At 40.8% G+C, this 16,386-nt stretch overlaps 1 protein-coding gene across 1 annotated transcript in view; it reads right to left on the bottom strand.

Moving 5' to 3' along the window:
- Positions 1–3,003: 3,003 nt before the first annotated feature.
- COL9A1 (collagen type IX alpha 1 chain) overlaps positions 3,004–16,386 on the bottom strand; it is a 183,279-nt gene continuing 169,896 nt past the window's right edge. Inside the window, exons 38-39 of the mRNA XM_045842871.1 lie at positions 14,228–14,305; positions 3,004–4,065 (exon numbers count right to left, since the gene is read on the bottom strand). Coding sequence (XP_045698827.1) covers positions 3,881–4,065; positions 14,228–14,305 — 263 coding nt within the window. The 3' untranslated portion in view covers positions 3,004–3,880. The remainder of the gene's footprint in view (positions 4,066–14,227; positions 14,306–16,386) is intronic.

Genomic DNA, 16,386 nt, shown 5'->3' on the forward strand with positions numbered 1-16,386 from the left:
GCAGCTCCTAGAAAGTCTGATCTAATGACTCTGAATGAGAACTATAAGCAGAAGCAAAAGTCAGGGAACAGGCTGTCCTTTTCGACTTTGTCCCACAAAGTGATCTCACTAAAATCATTCGGGCTCATCGGGGTAGAGGGGACTGCACGAGATAAGAAATATCACAACTAATCTTAAATATAAGCTCTTCATCATTAGTCATGAGACAATAGGCAATAAGAAGTTAAATACACAGCATGTTTCCTTAACAGAAATTAATCACATCAAAACATGCCAGTGGGTTTATATGTTTACTTATAATTTACTTACACAGTTCTTAACTATTCTCATCTTCAGTTCCCCTTAGATGTCACAAATCAGCCAGGTGTTCTCTGAGGAATATTCTTGAGTCTTCTCACACACATTTTCAACTTGGAGGGTGAAGACAAATCCAAGTGAACCTCAGAAAGTACGTTCCTTTCTCGGAGCCAGTTTCCCTCATTTGTTCTCTCTAGTTATTCTTAGAAAACTTGGTTCAAGAGCAAAATGTGAAGACACGTTAAGAGGAAAGTTAACATGGATTGCTATTTATTAAGACTATTGATAATATTGTTAAGACTAAAAATAAAGCAGTCAGCATCCACTTTCTGACAATCTAGCAAGTATGGTACACCTCCTCTCTTTAATCATTTAAAGAACATTTGAGCATGTGTATTTGCAGTGACACATTAGTGTAGCTACCAATTTTTATTTAATGTTTCCTGAGCCACATGGACTTCATACCGCCACGTCCGAGGCCACAAGATCACTAAAACGGATTTAGTGAATGACTGAAAAGAATTTATTTCACTCTATGAAATGGAGGGACTTGATCTATATTTATTGGACACAAATATCCTCTTTAAAAATATACATTTAAAATCACTTACATCCATTTCCCATTTGTAAACATCAAAATTAACTAGTTCACTGGTGCTATTTTTCTTATTGTTGCTTTTTCTTTCAAGGGCTACCAGGAAATGTCTGAAAGCAGTTTGATATTTGGTATGATTTCTTGTATGTCTCATGATCTTTCCCCTATATTCGTTTATTTTGAGGTCATTATACAGCAGAGACACCATAATAGCCAAAACTTAAATAAAACCATCAGAGGTAATCTTCTGAAGTAGGGATTTACATTAAGCTTATTCCCAGTTGCAAATAAATCAGATTTAACTAACGATGTTTAAGAACAGCACTATTTGTTTAGTCAACTGGAAATACAAAGTGTCTGTAAATAATCAAGTTGGTCACACCCCCAACCAGACTACTCACTCATACCCGTCTACTGGTCTGCTGGACAGGACTCAGCCATCCCAGACCTCGCCTGGAGTGCCTGTGCTCCTTCGGACCGGGGAGTGATTTCCACAGTTCTCAACCAAACCATCAGGCCTCTGGGATGAAGAGCATATTGTCATGCTGCAGAAACCCTGCCTGGAAATAAATCAGGAGTTGCTCACCCCTGAATAACATTCCAGTTTCAAACCAACTTAATTATTTACACACTCTTCTCTCTGCAAGGGCTGGAGGCAGCACTTCATCCAACTTTTAAAAAATATCTGAGAGGTGTTGGAGATTTCTATTTTGCTGGTGAAAGATATTTGGTCTAATTCAATATTTATCAACTCTCATAGAGAGGCTTTCTTTGCTAGACACTTTTCTTTGCAATTTCTGAGTCAAGTATTCACTGCTTCGTAAATGACTTCACTTAACTGGGTTTAAAATGGATTGCTCCCACCCCTTGGGATGTGCTGGTTGTGTGTAATCTTTGTAAGTGTGGGCAGTTGTTTCTAGTATTGATCGTGGCATCTGCAGAGCTCATCGGACAGCCCTTTGTATAGCAAGCTTGCAAAACATTTGAATGGACTGTTCTTTGAAATTTTATTATTTTTAATTTCCTTATAACACTGTATTACATAACTGAGAAACAGCGTTGTTTGGTCATCTAGTTTTTCTGTTATTGTGTTTAATTATGTCACTCCAGTTAAAAATAAAACCATCTTAGTAAAGAGACAAGGCTATTTGTTTGCATTTATTTGATATATGTCACAGTACCCAAAAAGGTTTGCCATTTCTATAAAGATCGCTTTAAGTAGATCACGCAGGTACCTCTATTCCCAGAAACTACTCCACACGAAGCAGAACGTCCTTCTCTGTGTGGAACCAGCACTGATCCATGGAGCCGCGTCAGAATCTCTCTCCTCAAGCACAGTCCATGCTAGAAGTACAGAACTAGATGCTGGAAGCAGTTGGAAAGAATTACATAAAGACTGATTTGGCCCAACAAGGCTAAATTTTTAAATGTGTAGAATGTACATAATAAGGAAAAAAATGGTATCAAAAACCCTGTTAGGGCTCACTCCCCCTTGACATGAGAGAACAGAGTTCCATAAACTAACTGAAGCCCTTGCCTGCTTGGTGCTCTCTGCTGTGCCCTGGGACACGTCACTCATATGCACTGTGACATAGGAGGAATGCATTAAGTCTGATCGATAATTTATATGGATGCTGGTAAAACAGCAAGCCAATGCAATTATGTAAATAGTAGTAAAGTGCTTGAGTGGTCGGGCAATACGTAGCTTATTGATGAGAATACAGTGCTTTAGCTGAGCTGCCTTTATAAAATGTATGAGAAAAATGGTGAAACGTAATCATTTGGCAGCAGCGAAGTTCTCAGTGTGAGGGAGCTGACAAAACACTGAAGTGAAAGCAGCGGTTTCTACCCTGGATGCTGAGCAAGGCTGGATTTAGGGGGTCCGTCAAGACTCTGAAGTAGTGTGCAAACATGCCTGTGCATGTGCCTTTGTGCGTCTCTCCAGGGTTTGGGCCCAGAGCTTTCATCAGAATTTTAAAAAGGCCTGTGAAGCTCCCTGCCCCGCCCCCATACACACACATACACAGAATTTCTGTCACTGGGTTGTACCTTCAGGGGGACAGTAAAGGCTTTTTAATTTCTCTGTAGAAAAAAAGGCACTAGTACAAACATATACCTAGAGAAACACCATAAGTTACAATTTGTAATGTATCTAAATAAGTTCAGTGACTTCTTTTTATTGAACATGATTATTTACAAGAAAACATGCAAGAGATTAAGAAACCATATTTATTTTTTCTTGGGCACAACCAGAGATGTTACCTCAACCTTTAAAATAAATAATCTCATCAATAAATCTTATGCATGGTAGGATGAAATGAAAAAAGTAAAATTTCTTTTTAAAAAAGCAGAAAGTAAAATCCCCCCTTTACTTTCACATAGAAGAGCTCAAACTGTTCATAGGTTTGGGATACAGTACAATTCAACAAAGATTCAGGCTGACCGTGAAAACCAGCATGCACTATGAAATCATCCCATGTGGCCCAGCACTCTCTTGCCACTCTGGAGGGAGCACATTGCTGGGGACTTTAAGCACCAATTCTACGGACTGCGGTGGGGTTTCTTCATAACTAGTCTGTGATCCTCTGCATAGCCTAATGGTAATCTGAGAACATCTAAATAAAAATGAAAATAACTACTGCAACTGAGGTAAACCAAACAGTTGTTTTTGTTTATTGGCACAGTGGCCCACCATATATCACATATGTATAGCACACTGAAGTTCAAGATCCTGGGAACAGGATTATAAATTTATTTAAAGGGAGGTTTTGTTTGTTTGTACTGATAACTCTGCTGTTTCCCCTCTGAGGGAAAGGAGAGAGGATTTATGGAATAGGACCATTGTTCTATCAGATCATCAAGCAAGACTCCTGTAATAATGTTGAAGGTAACACACTGCCATCACTTGCCCCAGCTTCGGTGGTGTTTCTCTTCCCAGCTCCTTTGCCAGGGACAGTGTTTGCTGACAGCCACACAGCACTATGCCTTTCACTGAACTGGCCCTTTGCTGAAGGCCCGCTGCCCAGCCTGCACGGTGCAGGAGGCTGGCTCGCAGAAACCAGGGAGACCAGGAGGGCCCGGGGGGCCAGGCACACCAGGAATTCCTGCCACCCCAGGAGGTCCTCGTTCGCCATCCCTGCCGTTCCTCCCGTAGCTGGCAGGGCCCGGATCGCCTGAAACACACACAAAATCCCAGTGTGAAGAGAACACTCCAGGCTGCAAATGGCAGAAGACACCAGACCCTACAGCCCCACAGTGTGTACACAGGAGCTTCGGGAAATGGTGGGTGATGATGATGACGATGAAGAAGATGATAACATTCCTTCATTGAACTTGGTTTTCTTAGAAATTATAAGTCGAAGACTTCAGTATCTAATCCACATCTCCACCTGGAGAGGCGTGCTGTCTGACATGGTAGCCTCTAGCCACCTAGGTCCGCTGAGCACTGAAGTGTGGCTAAGTCAAAATGGATAAAGTACAGGCGAGGCATGCAACTCGCCTAGACTATGAAGACTTAGTGTGAAAAAATGTAAAATATTCCATTAATAATTTTTGCACTTATTATATAATAATGTATTTTGAACACCATGGGTTAGATAAACTATACTATTAAAATTAATTCCACCTGATTCTTTTGACTTTCTTAAAGTGGCTGCTTGAAGATTTATTTTTTCATAACCCCAACACTGTTTTCTTTAATTTTATTGAATTTATTGGGGTGACATTGGTTAATAAAATTATATGGGTTTCAAGTGTATAATTCTGTAATACATTGTGACGGATACCGGGCCAGCAGTATCCATCTCTGTTGCGGATGCTGTCGAAACATGAGAAAAACATACACATAGACAACCAAGTCCTGTGGGGAAATAGGTACAAAACAGGCACTCTCTTTAGTGGAGAGCGCCCTGTTCTTCCCCCCCCCCCGCCAGCAGACTTTTATTGGGTTCGTTTACACAGGAATTCAGGTAAAGCTAATTACTCATTGCCAGGAAGTAGGGATCGAATAATAGATAACAAAGAACTCTGAGGGTCTATTTTGAGTCAGGGTCAGATAGCTAAAGAGCTGTAAAACTCTGAGGAACAAACTTACTTCTTGCTTGGACCCTTATCATTTACTTGAGAGCATTCTAAACAAAGCAGGTTTCACAGGATTTTACATATTCTTTCTTAGGCCTGATCACCCGGGGAACCCACCCTTTTCAGCACAGAGCTGCACCACCCTCTGTCATTGTGTCAGGCTTAGGTGGAGCAAGGGAAGTAAGGCAGCCAAGAGATTAGGAGATTTTCCCACTGACAATGAGGACTCAGACTTTGTCAAAGCCGAGGAGCAGGGTTCCATCACCCACTTTTGCTGTAGCCCCCAAAGTCCTTCCTTGGGGGCCTCCCATGTGATCATGCCTGTCTTAGGTAGTTCCCCCCTTGGGGAATCTTACCCATCATTGGCTAACCAACCAAGCATTAGGAGCCAGTTATGGATGAAGTAAAAGGAGCAGAAGCAGCACTCCTGCCAGGGAGATAAGCTTTTGTCTCCTTGCTGGCTTAAGGTTCAAGGTCATTCCCTCAGCCTTAGCCTTGGCGGGGGGTTACAGCTTCTGATACCAGGCAGGGCAGTTCCCAACAATACATGATCTGTATACTGCGCTGTTGACCACCCAAAGTCAAGTCTCCTTCCATCACCATACACTTGTTCCATGTCACTCTTCACAATCCCCCACCCCCTTCCCTCTGGTAACCTCCATACTCCTGTCTGTGTCTGTGAGTGTGTTTGTTTGCTTGTCTTATTTGTTCCTTCCAGCTTTATATCCCACATAATTTTTCCATCTGACTTACTACAAATGTTAAAAACAACACACACATGCAACTGGCATTTATGGCTCCCATTACATGTCTTTCCAGCAGCACTCCCATAGCAGTGTCCCTGGTTCCCAACAGGTGATCGATATCCAAATAAGAACGTTCAGTGGTTAGGAGAGACTTTGGAGACAGAGCCCTTTGGAAGGTTCTAAGTCTAGCTCTGCCAATTATGGATAGGGTGATGTTAACAGGTCACTAATTCCTCACTTTGTGATGGGATAATGCCTTCCTTATAATTAAATCTATGCCTGAAAGCATCTGATAAATGGGGATTTTATGAGGATATTATTGATTAATATCTTTAGAAAACTGCACAATACACCCTACAAAGATCCATGACACTGTTATCAGGGGCCTACACCAACAGGAACTGCTGCTCCTGGGTGTCTCAGTTCCTCCAGGGTGCTTCCTCCTTTTCTCAAGTTCACAGGTGTTTGGTTCCCCCAGTGAGGCACTCATAACAAGGAGGGATTTCTCTGAACATTCACCCCATCTCCCCAGCAGTGTTTTCATGCCATCATTGCAAAGGTGGCAGTAAGAAACCAGTGTAAAACAACCTGTATCCATGATGATCACATAGTTTGACAGAGACCCTCCTCCCACCTCAGCCATAGAATTTGGCCACTCAGCCAAAAAGGCTAAAGTCAAATGTACATGTCAATGACTCATTCTCTTAGGTTGACTTTCCTTCTTTCTCAAGGGTGTTGAATTTTCCTTTTCTATTTTAGTGATCATATTACATACATCTCTTGTTGGTCTTATTATAGTGGTCTGGTCTTATTATGTGATCTTATTACACATATTACACATACCTCACATACTTTTAGAAGGAAAGTAGGTTAGAGAGCCTGACTTACCTATGACACCCCTTCTCCCTGGAGGCTTACAAAGTAGATCCATATAAAGCAATGTTATAGGACAAAATGTTAATAAGTTTTATGAGAATAATTATCTTTGACAATGTCCATCTCAAGGCGGTAAGTAAGCAGAGATGTAAATAATTTCCCCTCATTTATTTCATAAGCTTTCATTTGACTATATTAGGTTGTGATGAAATCAGTGATTATATGTTTTCTGCTAAAGACCAGGCCCCTGAGAAAGTTCCTCTCTCATCCAGAGCACCTGTAAGCAAAGCCTTAGCAGAACTGTTCCTTTGACAGAGCTTGTTCAGATCTCCTCGTGCTGGGCGCACCTAGAGGTGATTTTTTTAAGGTTTAAGATATAGGCCAGGCATAAATGCATATAAAGGTGGTCTTCATACACCTTATCGGTAGCAATACCGGGTCTACCTTAATATCAATCATGATTAGGAGGAGAAAATGCCCCAAGGAAAGGTTGCAAACAAAATGATCACAGGGGTAAGGCTAGTATGTAGGTTGGGAGGGGCCAGAGGCAGCCTGTGAGCCAACTCCTGTATCTGTAAATAGTCTAAATGGAACACGGCCAAGGCCGCTAGTTTGCACACTGCTTATCACTGCTTTTACACAACAAGGGCAGAGAGGAGTAGGTACAACAAAAAGCACATGGCCTTAAAGCCAAAAAGAGTGATCCTTTACAAAAAAGTTTGCTGACTCCAAGTGTCATAAAGAAATGGCCCTGTGTTAAGAAAGTCACCACTGTCTTTACTGGAAGAAAGCCAACAGTACAAGTATAATGACAGTTGGAATGGATGATGAGATTCCACCTCAGCTTTGGGAGGCAGCGGCAGGACCAAGGACCATGGTGGACAGGGGTGCAGATGCCGGTGAGGCTCTGCTCCAGCTAACAGCTGCCAGGAGGGAGCATGGACAGGTACGCCAGAACCTCTGATAACGTTCAAAAGAAGCCGGGAAACTGAGTTTTTTTTAAAAATCTCTCAATTTATAATGTAAGCAACTAACTCAAGGTTTTATTTAACATTTGCAGAGCCAGCCTCCTGCCTAAAACCTTCAATGTAAGGAAATTAACTCTCTAATACATTAACTATTAAAAAGCAGGAGGAAAGCTTTCATGTTTAGCTCCCCAGTTCAACACATTCTGGGAGGATTTTGTTTTTGTTTTTCACATTTCAGATTCCTGTTCAACTTTTGAAGAAGGAAGTGACAAAATCATCCTGTTTAGCCTTGCTTTATCTTCTAAAAGGTTCATCTAGCCCAATTCTCCCTCTGGCAAAGACAGCAATTTACCCCTTAGAACTTAGGGTGATGTCTCACCATCATCACCATCACCATCATCATTATCATCATCATCATCACCTGCACATAAAACACTCTCCCTGAACCCTTCACCATGCACTGTGCTCATTATTGACCCATTTCCTCCTGTGCAACCTGAGAGTGAGGAGGGTTAAACCATCGCCCATACTCTCCTACAGCTAGAAAGTGTTGGGGTTAGCAACAAGGGCCCTTAGCCACTCACCTAACCTGTGTTTTCATGACTCTTAATTGCTAACTCCGCTGAGGTGTGTGTGTTGTGTCTGTGTGTGTGGTGATTTTTGTTTAATTCATTGAGCCTGAAAGTGGAAAGAGGCACAATAGCCCAGAGTTGGTATTAATTCTTCTAGACCTCTACTTATCATAACTAAGGGCATTTTTCCGAGATTTTGCCCTGGAGAAATGACTGAGGTTGCGGGGCGGAGAAACAGCCTTCACATAACAGATTGTCAGTTTCTGGTGAGCCCTGACACTGGGCATTTACTCAAAAAGATGCTCTAAAGTCACTGTGTGAGAATCTATCTTGGGAGCAAAACAATGTCACAGTCCAAGTCATTCAAGAAATCCAGCAGCTGCAAGACAACTATCTATAAATTACTTTTCAAATCTGAAGGAGAAAGTGCAAATCTGTCCTCATTCTGCTTTGCCTGCCTGATGTGTGTGTTATCTACAGCAATTGAGTGATGACTACACAATGTTCTGAAATTTCAAGGACCTACAGGGTCTGGCACAAATAATGCCCCTTTTTTATTGCACAATCATAAGCATGTAATTCTGTAACATAACAACATCACACTCAAGCACACCATATGACATTTTAGGTGAAATGTTTGAATTAAAACTGTAAATTATTATAACCATATTATTACCCTTCCAACCACACTCAAGCAGACGTTACTTCTGCCAGACCTTGTATAAAAATGGGCAAAACATTTCACGATTTTTAACTGAATGTCTATGTCATTATCTGTGCAAACACCAGAGGGCAGTCATGTTACATCGGTGGAGGCCAAACCCCACAGGAACATTCTGAAGGATCTAATACAAGGTACAGAATGAAAGGGACTGTTAGAAGATTGAAAAAAAAAAAACTGAATATAATTTTAAGTATTAAGTAAGGTATTCGATATTAACCCACTGGTAATGTAAAATTTTTGTACGTGCCAGGAACTTTCCTATATTTTTCACCTTATGCTACGCTTCGTTCTGTGGTGTTGGACAAAGCACATATGTTTAAGAAAATGGTGTAAAGTGGTTTGTTTACATAAGATCCCCACAACCAAATAAAATAGCTGTGGCAATGAAAATAGGATAAATACTGCCAAACTTACAGCTAAACTGAGTGTGCTCTTTGTTTTCTCCCCACTCAGTAGTCACAATCAAGCTCACCTGCACGCAGACTGTGCACGAGCACCCTGAACAGCCCATTCTTCTGGTCGGCCAGCACAAAGCCAGCTCCACCTCCACGTCCAAGAACGGAAAAGCATCTCAGCTCCCAAGTCACAGCCCTGGTGGCCACATGTGTACATGGTCCCTCATTTAACTCCTTTCCCTCATGAGTCTGAATGTCCACAAAGGAGGTCAAGACCCATTATTAAATACTTCTCTTTGAAATCCTCAGAGTGCCAGGGAACTCATCACAAAGTTCGGCGGCATTTAGAGAGTTACTTTTCATGAGATGACCCAGTCAGGTAGTACCACTAAATGCCTCTGGTAAGAAACCGAAGGGGGCCCAGGGGTTAGGGAAGCTCTAAGGTCCCAGGTTCTCTAATGTGATGCACACTGCTCTGTGAAAGACGCACAAAGGGAATCAAGACTCTAAGTGGTTAGGGGACAGCCAGACCGTCATTTTGTCTACTCAGTGCACCTGGATGCAGAAAACATAAATATTTGCCTCTCTCAGTTATTACCTGAGAGAATTTTGTCAGGACAGGTGACCTTTGTAAGACTCTATCTATTTCCTCAAATATAAAAAGAGAAACAACAGTAATAATAACAGCTAAATTTGCAGAATGCTTGCCATATGCCAGGCACTGTTGTAAGTGCTTTATATGTATTAACATATACATAGATCCTCCTAAATAACTCTCTAGGGTATATGCAGTTATGATTCCCATTCTGCAGAGGAGAAACTGAAGCACTAAGAGGAAGAGTAGCTAAAAATAACATAGGGAGCAATGCATATGCCCCAGCAGGCTAGTTCCAGAGCCCAGACTTGCTCCAGAGCCCGGACTACTTATATCTCTGCCCCAACTACTACTGACTGTGAAAAGAAACAAACTAGATGGTGTATCTGTACTTTTAACCACAGCACTACAGCCAAAATTAGCGCCAGTATAATAATGACCTAGGGTCCATGTTAGGCAATGTAGCATTACAGCCCCAAAGGGCCTTGTAACACTTAACCCTGAACAAGGTCACAGATATAAAGGGGAGAAGAGAACCAAAACTGTCCAGAAAGAATAAAGGAATTCTAATAACTGTTGGGAACCGCCCTGACTGGTATCAGAAGCTGAAACCCCTGCCTAGGCTAAGGCTAAGGGAACGCCCTTGGAACCGTAAGCCAGCAAGGAGACAAAAGCTTATCTCCCTGGCAGGAGTGCTATTTCTGCTGCTTCATTCATAACTGAACCCGAAAGCTTGGTCGGTTAGCCAATGACAGGTAAGATTCCCCAAGGGGGGAATGACCTAAGACAGGCACGATCATGTGGGAGGCCCCCCAAAAGAAGGACTTTGGGGGCTGCAGCAAAAGGGGGTGATGGACCCTCGCTCCTCGGCTTTGACATAGCCTGAGTTCTCAACGTCTGGGAGAAAATCTCCTTATCTCTTAGTTGCCTTAGTTCCCGTGCTCCACCTAAGCCTGAAACAGTGACAGGGTGGTGCAGCTCTGTGCTGAAAAGGGCAGATTCCCCAGGTGATCAGGCCTAAGAAAGAATATGTAAATTACTGTGAAGCCTGCTTTGTTTAGAATGCTCTCAGTTGCATGAGAGGGGTCCAAGGAGGAAATTAGTTTGTTCCTCAAAGTCTTACAGCTCTTTGACTCAAAATAGACCAGCAGAGTTCCTTGTTTTCTGTGGTTCCTTACTTCCCCCTAATGAGTACTGTACTTTACTTGAATTATTATGCAAAATGAGCCCAATAAAAGCAGGTTTGGACCGTAAATCGGCGCTCCCCACTAGAGGGGGTGGCCATTTCGTCCCTACTTCTCCACAGAAACTAGTTTGTCTCTGTGCATGTTTTTTCTCGCGTGTTTTCGTTGAGCCATCCGCAGCGTTCTGTGATCACTGCTGGCCGGTGACCCACGCATCAAATAACTGATAGATAGTGAAGGTCTTGGTTACATTTTTTTCAAATATACCACATATGTTAGCACAAAGAAGAATGACCAGATGATCTTTATTCAGTTCAGGAGGATTTGCGTACCAAATCCAACAGATGAGACAACAGAGGAGGTTGTAGTATACCTTGTTCTGCAGGCTCTTTCTTTAAGGTAAGATACATTTTTACCTAGAAGTTTCCAGAGAGCTCCTACATAAATACTGAAGGTTCCCTGGGTCCTAAAGTCCTATTACAATTATGTTTGTGACAGAGCAAAAGTCACATTCCTAATCACATTCCAAACTCCACCAGGAAAACTTAAAATGGCCCCAGCCTTTCGGTCAGTTAATCAGTGAGATGATTTACTGCCAGTCAGCACTTCGCATTTGTGATTTGGAGTTGAAGAAGATTTTCGGGGAGGGCAGGTCTGAGCTGTTAGGGGTGGAGCTGGCTGAGAGAAGAGTAGCTGATTGCTGCCGATCAAGAGCAAGAGGCTACGGGGGCTTAACTAGGGTCCAGCTGTGGCCCCGCTCTCCTTCATCTACCTCCGAAAGCAAACATGGACTTGTTATTTATATTAACGGTAATAATAACCAACATTTCTTGCGCACTTATCATGGCCAGAAACTATCCTAATCACTTTACATGGATGCATTCATCATAATTATGCTACCACAAATACACTAGCTTATAAATGGAGAAAATGGGCCACAGAGCAATTATGTAACTTGCCCAGTGTCATGCAATTAGTGAGTGACAGAGTCAAAATTTGAATCCAGGGTGTCTGAGGTGTGGAGCCCACACTCAGCATTCTAGCTCTAGAGGAGAAATGACACAGAACGCCCTTGTTCAGGACCTTGCTGGATTTGGAAAATCCATAGCTGTGCATATTTACGCACAGACAAGAGAATGTCAGCTGACCTAAAATCCCAAGCCCCGGGCCTGCACCTCAGCGACATGATAAATATAGCCCCTTTGTGCCTGTGTGCTTTTGAAAGTTAGCTTTAATTTTTAAAAAATGTCAAATATCCTTTCCATGAAAATGTAACAGAAGCACTGGAGAAAAAAAAAGGACCAGATTTCAGAGTGGTACCTGGAAGGGAGGGGCAAGGACTGGCAAAGGCAGAAAGGAAGAGGACGGGTCTTGGGAGCCCTGAAAAGGGGAGCCCATAACATTGTTTTTAACAAATCAAATTTAAGTATTAAATCCAAGACCAGTTGTAACAAATTTATTGTTTTTCATAAAGGAGACATGATGACAACCAGGTAGAGCTGCCACCGACAAGCTTGTACTGCCTTACCATTTTGCCCATGCATGGATGTTTCATTTATCAAAATGCAAATCTGCCAATTTTGGCAGAGCAATGGCCCCAGAGCACTTGAAAACCAGACTCAGGGACTCCTAGTGGGCTACTGCAGGTGGGGAATCATGCGCCCCCTGGTGGTAGCCTGAGACACTGCACATACAGAACTAGCTTTCCTCAAACTTCCCATTTGTAAAATGTTGTTTATCAAGAGAATTTTTGAAAGAGTCACCAGAAACAATAACATATTTTTGTTAAAGGAAAATCTTAACAAGGACTAAGTGATTTGTCAACAAAATGGGAGGTGAAACTTTAAGGTTATCTTGTATATTCAATATATAGATAATTAAGTAAATTGTAATGATGGCATTTTATCAGCTTTAAAACCTCCTGTTGCTGCCATTGATAAAGGAAAAAAGCACTCAGTAAGTTCTATTTCCTTTCTCTTTTTGTAAACATCTATCAGTGATTCTTCTCCTGGCCCATTTAGTGTCAACCAGATTCTTTCCTTTTCCAATCACAAAAAAAATGTATCAATTTGGGAAAACCTCTTAACAGACCCACCATCTTAGGAAGGCAGTGTTGGAGCTATCTCCAAATGTGTTCATATTTTTTAAATGTATTTTAATGAGAAAGCAATCCCCAGGAGCAATGAAATGTATAATTAGAAAGCAATGATGTTTGGGGCTGTAATTATAGCCATGATTGACTATGTAAGCCTGTGGCAGAATTAAAAAGCCATCATTACTTTTTCTAAATTTCCCTAAAACAAGTTTTTCAAATCCATTGTGGGAGCATGTGCCACCCTTTTCCTGCACAGCTCCATTTGCCTGGACTCTCCTCAGCCCCAGAGGTTTGGGAGCCTTCCTGAGCAGCGATAAGAGAAGTTTGCAGTAAGACAGCACGTCATTCGTGCTCTTAAACCACCTGGCTTTAGATCCTGCTGTGCTCCTTCTCTGGCTGCACTTGTAGGTCACTTTCCCAAGGGGTGAATGTGTTGCAGCCTGGTCTCCGGGGGACAGAGTAACAAGTGTGTAAAGAGAGAGCAGATGCCCCGTGAGAGAACCTAGACTCTCACACACAGGCTACTGTGTTGCCTCAGTTCACACAGCAGTGACGTGTGGTTTGTACGTGGATTTTTGTGGCCATGACTAGGAATGTTCAGGTTTATTTATTTCTTTTTTTGGATATGGGTTTTTGGAGGGTCAGGATGCTTGAAACAGGAGCTTATAAAATAAAATTTCAGTTACCCTCTGTGCAAAATGAATAGTTAGCAAACATGGATGATTTTATCTAAGGCTCTGACTTTTTAGTTAAAATGTTTTAACATACAGGAAACTATCAACTGGCCTTGAAGTGGAGAGGACCCCATTCATTCAGAATTTCATAATGAGCGTGTGTGGCTAGACCAACAATTTTTTAAAGCATCTATTTAAATAATTAGCATTTCAAGCCCTGACATGTTTTTTCATAAAGAATACAGATATGATTTAGAAAACATTTAACTCTTCATTAAAGTTGGTCTGGAAAGTTGATACAAAGCATTCTTGAGTATCACATGATATGCTTAAGTGATTAAAGAGCAAGTGTTTTAAATACGGTCCACCTCAGCTGCCTGTTTGCTGCTAATGGCTCAGCCTCATCCTGCCACACAGCAGTCTTACCTGGGAGACCTGTAGTTCCAGGCAAGCCCTTGGGACCTCTTCCTGGAGGGCCACGCTCCCCCTTTTCTCCCAAGTCACCTGCATTTGATTAGAGAAAGGTTATTTTTCTACATATCTATAAAACTAAAGTTCTGTACTTCTGAACTTTAAGCAAAGCCCAAATTCTGAAAGCAAAGGGTCATAAAATTGCTACAAACTAGATTGTGGCAAGGCAAAAATCAGGTTAATTATAATAACAGATCTAAGGGAGAAAATCAAATAACCATATTCATAGATGCTGAAAAGACATTTGAAAGAATGAACACATTCCTGATACAATAGGCAGTAAGATAAGATCAATGGCTACCTCCTTCGCTTGGAAAACGTACTCTCTCAACCCAAAAGCTAGCATGATGCTTGATGGGAAACACAATAAGCAGTTTTACTACAGTCACTATAAAGATGTCCACTTTATTGTTATTATTTATCATTTGGTTTGGGGAATTAAAACCATCCATTTTCAAGTGATAGGAGTATTTGTCTTAAACCCTAAAAATCAATTCAAAATATACTATAAAAAATAAAATAGGTAAGTCAGTAAAATAGCAAGATACAAAATTAATATATGGAAATCAATACATATACAAAACAATATGTACAAACACAGTCATATATACAAACAACAACCAGTAATGAGTAATAAAAACAATACCACTTATAATAGCAATTAAAATAGTAAATCCCAGGAATAAGTTTAATCAGAAATATGCAAATCCAAAATGAAAAAAAAACTAAACATTTCTGAAAGTTACAAAAAGACTGGGAAAATGTCGTCATACAGAATGACATCATCATAAAAAGGTGTCAGTTCTTCCTTAGCTTACTTTTCATCATGATCCCAGTAAAAATATAGATTCTGTTTTAACCAGAGGTGATTCTGAAGCTTGTGCAGAAACACAAAGTCCTGGCTGGCAGTTCAGCTGGGTGGAGCGTTGCCCAGATACTCCAAGATGCAGGTTCTGTCCCTCATGGGGGACCACATGTTATGTAACCAATGAATGCATAATAAGTAGAACAACAAATCAATGTTTCTTTCTCTCTCTCTCTCCCTTCCCTTCTCTCTAAAATTAATACATAAAAAAAAGAAAAAGACATAAACCAGAAGAGCCATAAGAACTCCAAAAAGAAAAGCAACTGGAAGGGAATTAAACCTACCAAATATTAAACCACCAAACATTGTGGGACTGGTACATGAGTAGACAGACCAATGAAAGAGAATAGAAAGTCTAAATACCTATTCCAAATACATATATGAATTTGGTTTGTAACAAAGATGGCATCTTAAAGTGGAAAAGAAGTTGAATAATTCAATAAATAGTATTGTAAAAATGGGTAGCCTACTTGAAACAAAAAATATTGGATCTATTCCTCATATCACAATCTAGGATAAATTGCAAATGTATCAAATATTTTAAGTGTAATTTAAGAAGCAGAAGAAAACAAGGGAGAATTGTTTCAAAGCCTCAGATTAAAGTTGGCCTTTCCATTATGACATGAAGTTGTAACTCTTATCATGAAGAGTTCCTGAAATCAATACAAAAAGGCCAACCACACAATAAAAAATAAGCAGAATACATGAGCAAGGAAGTCAGTGAAAGAAAATAAAAAATGGCTCTTAACTCTATAAAAAAATTCCCTGACTTCACTCTCATAACAGAATTAATGTAAACTCAGAATAACAAGGATGCTATTTTAACCCATATGCCTATATGATCAGCAAAAATTCCAAAGTTTAATTAAACATATGCTAGCAAATCTGTGGAAAAATATACTATTACACATTGCTGATAAGAGTATAAATCAATGGAGTCTCTTAGAGGGTAATTTGACAATAACTATCAAAATTACAAATGGAAGTACCATTTTACCCAGTAATTCTACTTCTAGAAATTCATTCTAGAGATATAGAGCTTGTGTTGATATTTGTACAAAAATGAAGCACATGCAGTGGTGTTCCCTGGAGCCTACTGAAGGAGCAGAAGATTGAAAACAAGTGAAATGTCTATCAAAGGGTTAAATACATCACGGTACTTCTACAGATGCTGATTGTGATCAGAATATAATGCCGCTATAAAGAAGAATCAGGGAGCTCTTTGAAATGATCTCCAAGACATTGTTCA

The sequence above is a fragment of the Phyllostomus hastatus genome, unplaced genomic scaffold (assembly GCF_019186645.2).
Source record: "Phyllostomus hastatus isolate PE091 unplaced genomic scaffold, TTU_PhHast_1.1 phas_contig_40, whole genome shotgun sequence".
Taxonomy (NCBI): domain Eukaryota; kingdom Metazoa; phylum Chordata; class Mammalia; order Chiroptera; family Phyllostomidae; genus Phyllostomus; species Phyllostomus hastatus.